This window comes from Sesamum indicum, linkage group LG4 (genome assembly GCF_000512975.1).
Source record: "Sesamum indicum cultivar Zhongzhi No. 13 linkage group LG4, S_indicum_v1.0, whole genome shotgun sequence".
Taxonomy (NCBI): domain Eukaryota; kingdom Viridiplantae; phylum Streptophyta; class Magnoliopsida; order Lamiales; family Pedaliaceae; genus Sesamum; species Sesamum indicum.
Genome location: NC_026148.1, coordinates 13,611,613 through 13,621,272, shown reverse-complemented (window position 1 = coordinate 13,621,272; position 9,660 = coordinate 13,611,613). Strand labels below are relative to the sequence as shown.

Genomic DNA, 9,660 nt, shown 5'->3' with positions numbered 1-9,660 from the left:
ACTTATTGATTAAACCAAATTAAAACTAAATGGAAAAAAAATTGGTCCTTAAATTTGTCTTCGACTAATTTTGATCCATTAACTATTACCATTATCATTTTTATACCGTTAATTTGCAAAAATGTATAAATTTGATTTAATTTTTGCTCAATTTTCCGACAGTTTTTGCTGGAATTTGATTTAATTTTCGTTCAATATAAATTGATAATAATATTATAATACATCAAATATTTTTAAACAACTAATATGTTCTAAAAATGTTGAGATTTTAGCAGAAAAAATATATTTATGTACTTGAAAATCAATATATTATTTTTAATGCTTATATTTATATATTATTTTACATTATTATTATCATTGTATAAATTTATTATTGTATATTATATGTTAGAAATATTTATAAACCTGTATTAAATAAATAAATATGTTAACGGACAATACATATTATGTTTTTTAATAAATAATGCATTACTTTTTAATGCTAAATATTTATATATTTTACATAATTATTTTATTCTATAAATTTATTATTATATTGTATGTTTTGAAATATTTATAGACCTTTATGAAATTAATAGATGTGTTAGCAGAAAAAGATATATCTATGTATTTTATAAAATAATGTATTAGTTTTAATGCTAATATTTAGATTATATTAACATAATAATATATTAGTTGTTTAAAAATATTTAATACATTGTAATATATTATCAATCTATATTGAAGTACTTCTAGAAACATATATTATATTCGATAGTTGAGCTCCTAAAACCTAAGTTAATTGTAGCACATCTGGTGAAGGGTTTAAATATTATTTTAGTCGACTAAGATTCAAATCACAGGGGTAATAAAATTTTTCAATCATTCAAGTTCATGCCCCATCATCTATTTTATTGCCTAAGTGGAAATTCCGACAGACAAGTGGTAGATTTCGGCAAATTTTGCCGGAAAATTGAGCAAAAATCCTAAATTGGACCAAATTTACATATTTTTTTATAAATTAATGGTAAAAAATTGATAATGGTAATACTTAATGGACCAATTTTTTTTTTTTTTTTGTCAAACTAAATTTATACATATACAAATATATATTTACATATCTACTAAAAAAAAATATTCAATTAATAAAACTAAAATGACTGATGAACTAATAAAAAAATATACAATTACTACATATTTAAAAATATATATATGATAATTATATAAATGTGGTAATTATATGAATGCATAAATTTATTTTTATTTTTTATTAGATGTACCAGTGACTAGTTGAATTGTATCATGAGCCATACTACCAGTCTTATTAGGTGGGTCAACAGTGACATTTTAAATTTTTGCTATATTTTGCTATATCATGAGCCATACTACCAGTCTTATTAGGTGAGTTAACAGTGACATTTTAAATTTTTGCTATATTTTGCTATATCATGAGCCATACTACCAGTCTTATTAGGTGAGTATTTTGCTATATTTTTTAAAAAATAAATTTTTTACTAGTGTTTTTTTAATAATGAGTATTTTAAATTTGCATTATACTCTTATATATATATATATATATATATATATATATATATATTGCACACACGTTGCTCCTAGTATAAAATAATTGACTCGACCGATACTAGCTTGCTGTTGTTCCACATAGAGGGGGGACCGAGAGAGAGAGAGAGAGAGAGAGAGAGAGAGAGAGAAAGCTAAGATCATGGCGGATGCAGCAGTCGATTTCCTCCTTGAAAAGCTCCAGCATCTACTGTTTCACCAATCCCTTCTCATCATCGATGTCAAGAAGCAGGTGGAGAAGCTGGTGGAGGATCTCCACCTCTTCAAACTCTTCCTTGAGGACTCCGCCAAGAATCGGCGGAAGGACGAGAGCCTGCGAGAGCTCGCCCGCCACATTCACGATGTTGTTTACGAGGCAGAGGACATCATCGACGCCTTGGTGACGCAGGCCGCCAACAGCAAGTCCAGGAGTTACTTCAGCAGAGCTTTCGACGCGCCGACGAAGCTCCTCACCATCATCAATGATATCGACACCATTTGCGCTATGGTCGGCAACAAGGCCTGGATTCACTCCGCCGACCTCGCCGGGGATGAAGGGCTTCAAAAATCAGAGGTGACTTTGATCTTGATTTATGCTTAAATTATCCTATTAAATTTGACTTGGTTCTGCGTTTTTCTTTTAATATAGACTTGGTTCTGAGGTGGTAATGAATTTCGCATTCAACTTTAACACACGTTATATAATACTAGTTAGCGTGCCGCATTCTGTATACCAACATAATTTTTATAAAATATTTTTTTGAGCTATATTATTTATTTTTTATAGAATTAAATATTATCTGAAACGCATATAAGATGAGAATAAATGAGGAAAACAAACTATAAAACCATATGAAAAATCATGATGGGTGAGGAGGTTAAAAAAATAACGATTAAAGGCAATTTTAGTTCTTTAACTTCAGGCAATTTTTATTTTAGTCCTGTAATTTATTAGGGTTCTATTTTAGTCCTCTACAACTTAAAAAAGCTCGATTTTGGTACACATTTGGTCGGAAATTTGCCTCAGTCACCAGAAAAAGTCACATGGCCTTCATATCATCGCCACGTGAGCTTTTTAAGCCAATAAAAACGAAACCCCCAATTTAAAAAGTCACGTGAAGGCCATGTGACTTTTTCGATGACTGAGGCAAATTTCTGACCAAATGTGTACTAAAATTGAATTTTTTTAAGTTATAGAGGACTAAAATGAAACCCTAGTAAGTTACGGGACTAAAATGAGAATTGCCTAAAGTTAGGAGACTAAAATTACCTTTAATCCAAAAAATAACATATCAATAAATTGAAAATAGCGATAAGATGCTTTTTTAATTATATATAATACAGATGACAATTAAAAATTTGTTTTTATATACTCATCATCATGTGAATGTTTAGTGATATCTCTGATGCAACGGCACACTGGAAGAAATATTAAAATTATTTCTTAATTATCATGGTTAAAATTAAAAATTCTAGCTATTGCGCAGTCGTTTTTATAGATGAAGTCAAAACATTTGTTACTATTAGAATTGTGGTAATATTTTGGCATATATATGTAAAACCACAGCGAATGTTGCTTAACTGTAGTTAAAATTTAAATTTTTGCATCGATTTTGTCTAACTGTGATAGATAATATTGATTTATTATAATTTTTAAGCCGTAACGAAATATAATATAGGAAATAATCAATTTTTTTTGTAGTGGTAAGAGACATTTATATAAAGTTATAAGCTTTTTAATAAAACGGCATGCTTGAAAGCTTATACAATGGTGAAAATATTTAATATTAGATATTAACTTATAAAATCTAAAAATAAGATATTAACAAAATATATAAAGTCAATAAGAAATTTACAATATCTTAATTTTCAAATTTTAATATTTTTTTAATTTTGATCATATTAATTATAAAATTATTATTAGTACTAACATATCATAAGTTTCGTAATTTAATTTCATTCAGGTACTCTAAAATTTTATTTTTAAAATAATATTTAAACGACACCGTATGCAAGACTTTAGAGTTCACTTTTTTGTATTATTATGTCAGAACCTCTGGTTTCCATCTCTTATCACGCGTTGACATGCAATGGCCCTTTAACTCCGTTTGCTTTGGGGAAATGTTTAACATGAGGAATTTTATTGTTGGAAATTTTATTCTATTCCAAATATTTGATAGGATAAGGTATTTATGTAGAGAAATCAGTCAAAAGTTTTAAAAATATTTGGTATGTTATATACAATAAAAGAATGAAAATACCTATTATATTATTATTATATATACACTTATATACAAATATAAGGAGAAATAATAATTTTTTGTTCCGTAATTTAAGTATCTAATTCAAATTAGATTTAGTTGAATTTGATCAATTATAATACAAATATAATATACTTATCGCATTTTTGATATACTATTTAGAGAGAGTGATTAATCACAACGATACACGACGTTAGCAGTACTTACTTTTCATTTAGGTGGTAATCTTTTTTAAGAAATTAAATGTGTGAGACTGAACACTGAAAATTAAGCGATATTATTAATTTTATCACTAATTATATATATTTAGTAATAAAAAAATTTTATTTTCTCAAAATAATTAATTCAAAAGTACTAATAGTGATAATTATTTTGTAAAAAGTATAATTGACAAAAAATAATGACAAAATGTTGTACATTAAGTTGTCATTAGAAACAACTAGTGACAAATATATATTAACAACCTAGTGACAATAATTACTTATTGTCAACATATTTGTGTTGTCATAAAGTTGTCAGTATAGATGTGTCGCTTATACTAGTATATAAGAAAAGACGTGGTTTATTTTAATTCACAAACGATGATTTGGGATATCGCAAAACCAATTTCTTGTTATGTCGACTATTCTCCTAAGTTGATTTTATCTTTCTTTGGTTTGTATATTATATTCTTATTTTTAATATATTTTAAAGTGTAAACAAAATTATTTATTATGCCCACAAGTATAGTGTGTCACGATGACTAGTTATCTATAATGACAACTTATAATTTCTTTCATTAATAATTACTAGCTATCACGACGCATTGTCCTTGCATGCATATAATAAATAATATTTTACGCTTTAAATATCATAAATAAGAATAAAATATATTAATTTGACAATTAAGGTAATGTAAAACTTGTAAATTTGAATAAGTTAATTATCTTATAAAATGAAGGGCCTTTTTGCAATCACAAAAAATGGACGTAGCAATGTCAATACCACCACTTCGTGTCTGCACCACCTCTTTTCTTTGTAATAGTATAAAGGGAAAATCGAATTTTTGGTCCTATATAATAAGCTTATTTTCTTATTTAGTCTCATATGTTACACTTTTCTCACATTTCATCCCCTATATTAAGAAAAAGTCTCAATGTTAGTCCCACATGCAACGTCATCATAATTGTAAAATCTTCCACCAGGATTATTGTTTAATCACGAAGTCCACAAAATACGCTCCTCTCCCATAATAACGTGTGGGTTTTTCATTCACCCAACTTCTTTCACTCACTGTTGACATGGGCTCTTTTGCAGCTTTTAAAATTAATTTTTGGGTGAAAAATCACCCTAATAAAGTCGTTTTGAATTACTTGCCAAAACCCAACTTCACGTGCACTTACTGATGGCCACATGATTTTTCCGTTCAATTTTTATTCAAAAAGTCACATGGGACTAACATTGGGAGACTTTTAACTTGTTCTTACTTTTTGTTTCTGAAGGTCCCTTTAATTTTTTTTTAATATTATTTAAACGAATGAGAAACACAAAAATTGAATTGAATCTTAATTATAAGAAATATTCATAATTAAAAGAAATATAGTATAGCTCATAATACTAACAGTGATAGACATAAAATAATTCAAACATAATACTAAGACATCAAATTTATCAAATTATTCTCCTTTAACTATATATTGTTTTAAATTAGTATTTTCATGGAATTAAAGAGAGTCCTCAATTGGAGTATTTGTCACATTCTATTTGTTTTTTACATTTTAAAATAATTAGGATAAATTACAATGATTTTTCTTGAGATTTGACATAATTACAAATACCTCATCGTTGTTTGAAAAATTACCCATACCTCCTTGATTTTAACGGTTATCTAACAATTAGCCCAATCTGTTAGATTTCCATCGATTTTTTGTGGTGAACTAACCAAAATACTTTTGTGGATTAAAAATTATAATTTTATTTATTTTTTTATGGACTAAGTAGATAAATTTTTTTATAATTTTTTAAAATTTTGCCATCCATCCCGTTCGTTTTTTAATAAGTTTTTAATTTTTTAAAAAAAATACAGTAAAGGCAAAGTTGACAATTTCATACCTCAATCCAAGGATTACATAGTTTCATCAAATATCAGGGAGGTATTTATAATTTTTCAAATAATTAGGAGGTATTTATAATTATGTCAAATATCAGGGGAGACCCATGTAATTTACACAAATAATTATTACATGTTAACTTTGAAACGTGCTTTCTGCATTTGATCTTTTACGCTACAGCAACTTATAGCAATGTACAATGACTTTGGGTTCTGACTGTCGGCAGTTAAAAATTGTCAAATAGGTTCCCCTCCTACGACAGGATAATGTGGTGGGTTTTGAAGATGGCGCCAAAAAACTAATAGGTTTTCTCCTTGAAGAAGCACCGCAGTTGGATGTCATCTCCATCGTTGGCATGCCTGGCCTTGGCAAGACAACCTTGGCAAGAAAGATTTTCAATGATCCAGTTATCCGGTACGAGTTTCCTGTTTGCATTTGGATTTATATCTCTAAAGAGTTCACGAAAAAGGATGTGTTTCTTGCCATTTTGAAAGAGTTCACCAGAATCGATGAGCACATGAATGGCAAAAGCGATCATGAATTAGCTCAACTAGTTGCTGCTTATCTAGAGAGAGGAAAATTCTTAATAGTCATGGATGATATATGGACAGTTGAGGATTGGTATACACTCCAAATTGCTTTGCCAAACAACAACAACAAGGGGAAAGTTTTGATCACCAGTCGTCATGTTCAAGTGGCTCGCCATGCTAATCGCAGTAGATTTCCCCATGACTTGCGTCTCTTGACTAAGGATGAGAGTTGGTTGCTGCTCCAGTATGAGGTATTCGGTAAGCCCGAATGCCCTCCTGAGTTAGAAGTTGTTGGAAAATCAATTGCCGGAAAATGTTGTGGATTGCCACTTGCAATAGTGGTGGTAGGAGGAATTCTTGTCAACGAGTTTTCAGCATCAGATGACATGAGTGCGACAAGAAATGCATGGACAAAAGTGTTTGAAAGCATTGACGACCTTAATGAGGACCCCAAGAGATGCATTGAAAGAATTATAGCATTAAGTTATGATAAATTGCCTTATCACTTAAGAGCGTGTTTTCTCTACTTGGGAATGTTCCCTGAAGACTTTGAGATACCTATTTGGAAATTACTTGGCATGTGGATTGCAGAAGGTTTCATACAGAAAGAATCTAGCATCAACCTGGAGGAAACTGCAGAAAATTACTTAAAGGATCTTATTGGCCGGAACTTGCTAAAAGTTGATAAGAGGAGATCCGATGGAGGAGTCAAAACATGCCGCATCCATAATATGCTACGTGATTTCTGCAAGAATAGAGCGGGAAGTGAAACGGAGAATTTCCTCCAAGAAGTGGAGATGTATAATGATGGATTTGTACCTCCTATTAGCCATGTAGAAAAAGTTCGACGCCTTTGTATCCATGCTAATGTCTTGGAGTTTCTATCTTCTCAACCTTATGGTCCTCGGGTACGTTCTTTTGTTTGTTTCTCCAAGAAAAATGTTAGCTTGGAAGGCGGGAGCATTTCAACCATACCTAAGGCTTTTAAACTGCTTAAAGTTCTCGACGCCAAGCCCATGAAATTTGCAAGAATTCCTAGTGAGCTTTACCATTTATTTCATTTGAGGTACATCATCTTGTCCTTCAATTTGGCAAGTCTTCCTAAATACTTTTCCAAGTTGTGGAGCATACAAACACTTGTAGTTTATACAACTTGTCGAACTCTTGAAATTAAAGCAGATATTTGGCAGATGATTCAGTTAAGGCATTTCAAGACAAATGCATCGGCTACTCTGCCGGAAATAGGGCAAGGTAGTAAAGCAAGTGGACAACTTCAAACACTCAGTAGAATTTCACCACAAAACTGCACAAAAGAAGTACTTGAAAGGGCTCAAAATTTGAAGGAATTGGGCATTCGTGGAGAACTAGCCTTGCTTCTAGACGACGATTATAGATTATTTGATAATTTGGTGAAGTTGGAAGAGCTTGTGAAGCTCAAGTTACAAAATGATGTATTTCCTAGTCCACCTTCCATCCACCAATTGCAAAGCCTTCCTCCATCATTCAAATTCCCACCAAACCTCAAGAGCCTAACGTTATCTCACACTTTCCTAGATTGGAAGCATATCTCTATCCTAGGATTGTTGAAGAACCTCAAGGTGCTCAAGCTAAAAGAAAAGGCATTCGTAGGTGATTGTTGGGAGGTAACGGGAGGAGGTTTTCACCATCTTGAGTTCTTGCACATTGGAAGGACAAATTTAGTTACTTGGGTAGCTTTAGGCTATCAATTTCCTAAACTCAAATGCCTTGAGCTGCATAATTGTGAGCAACTCCGACAAATTCCAGTTGGGCTTGCTGATGTACCATACTTCCATGCCTTGGACTTGTGTCGTTCTAAATATGCAACTGCTTCTGCCAAGAAAATTCGAGAAGCAAAGGAAAGGCAAGCAGACCAAGCCGTGGAAGTTGAAGGATTCAAACTCTCCATTTTTCCTCCCGATGAATGACCACCCTTGCTTATATTATTTTCTCTATGCATATCTATATAGGGTGAATGGAAATTTACCTCTTATGAATTTGAAAATGAGCGCATTATATAGGGAGGTAAATTGCTTCATTTTAAAAATCATAGGGGAGTAAATTGTTGTATTTTAAAAAATACAGGGAGGTAAATTGCTATTTATATTCTCATAAGGGGAAATTTGTTCATTTGCAATATATAAGGGGGTTGTTTGCATTTTTCCATATATAGAAGCTATTATCTTAGCTCTACTGACAGAAATTGAACAATGTTTAGCTATTTTTATTTTGTTGTTTTTTCAAAATTTGATTCTAATTTTCTGGTGCAGTAGTAAAGTGTTTTTGGGCGCGTATATGCAAGATTTATATATTTGGGCTGTATCGGAGAATCCAACCAATTTAATCGAGAACCAATCTTGAATTCAATCCAATTTAAACAAAAAAATTAACCCCACAAAAATTGGTATGAATTGGTCAAACTGAACAAAACATATTAAAATCGGCACTCAGTGAATTGATAAAAAATCGATTTCAACTCAAGTTAACCGAAAAATTAGGAAGAAAATGAGAAAGAGGGATTTCATATTTGAGGGTCTCTGTCGAGCAACCGGCATCGATTCTGAGACCTAAATTTATGTGGGGGATGAGTACAGGTTATTGATGAGAGCAATGTGCTTTGGTATCTATAGAGGAACTTGTCTACAAGAAGAGTGAAGATTTGGTTGGTGAGTTTGTCAAGGTCCATATTGGAGTGATGGATCTGCTGCACATTGGGGGTGTAGTGGTTGTAAGTGTGGCTTCTGCTGTCATTATTAGTGTAGTACTCGTGTAAGGGGTATGCATTGGACTTCAAGAGCACCACAGAAATCGAAGAATCTCCTCAAAAATTTAGAGATCGATTAATTTATAAAATAAGAGTTAGCACTCTAATGTTTGAATGAGTGAAATTATAAAAATAATATTAAAATTAATAATTTGATCAAAAAATTTAAGAAAAAAAATGAATTAAAAGATAAATTCGAGTATTCAACAGTTGATCGATAGAAGGGTGTTGGTATAAATTATCAAATATTTTTAAATAAAATTATAAAATTTTAATTCTTTTCCATACCATTTAATGTCATTAACCATTAATTTGTTTTTCCCCTTAGGAAAGGCATATAAGAATAATTAGATATTTGTACGGATTATCCAAACAAGATCAGCAGTTGTTGTCCATCAGCATTCAGCAATGGCTGTTCTCAACGTCTGCTTTTGCTCCAAACTCCCTCCACCTCCAAA

The 9,660-nt window shown here is 31.0% G+C and overlaps 1 protein-coding gene across 1 annotated transcript; it reads left to right on the top strand.

Annotated features, from left to right (window-relative positions):
* LOC105160952 (putative late blight resistance protein homolog R1A-3) lies at positions 1,620-8,635 on the top strand. Its single transcript, XM_011078494.2, has 2 exons — positions 1,620-2,113; positions 6,135-8,635. The coding sequence occupies exons 1-2, from the start codon at positions 1,703-1,705 to the stop codon at positions 8,364-8,366; spliced, it is 2,643 nt and encodes an 880-aa protein (XP_011076796.1). The 5' UTR covers positions 1,620-1,702; the 3' UTR covers positions 8,367-8,635.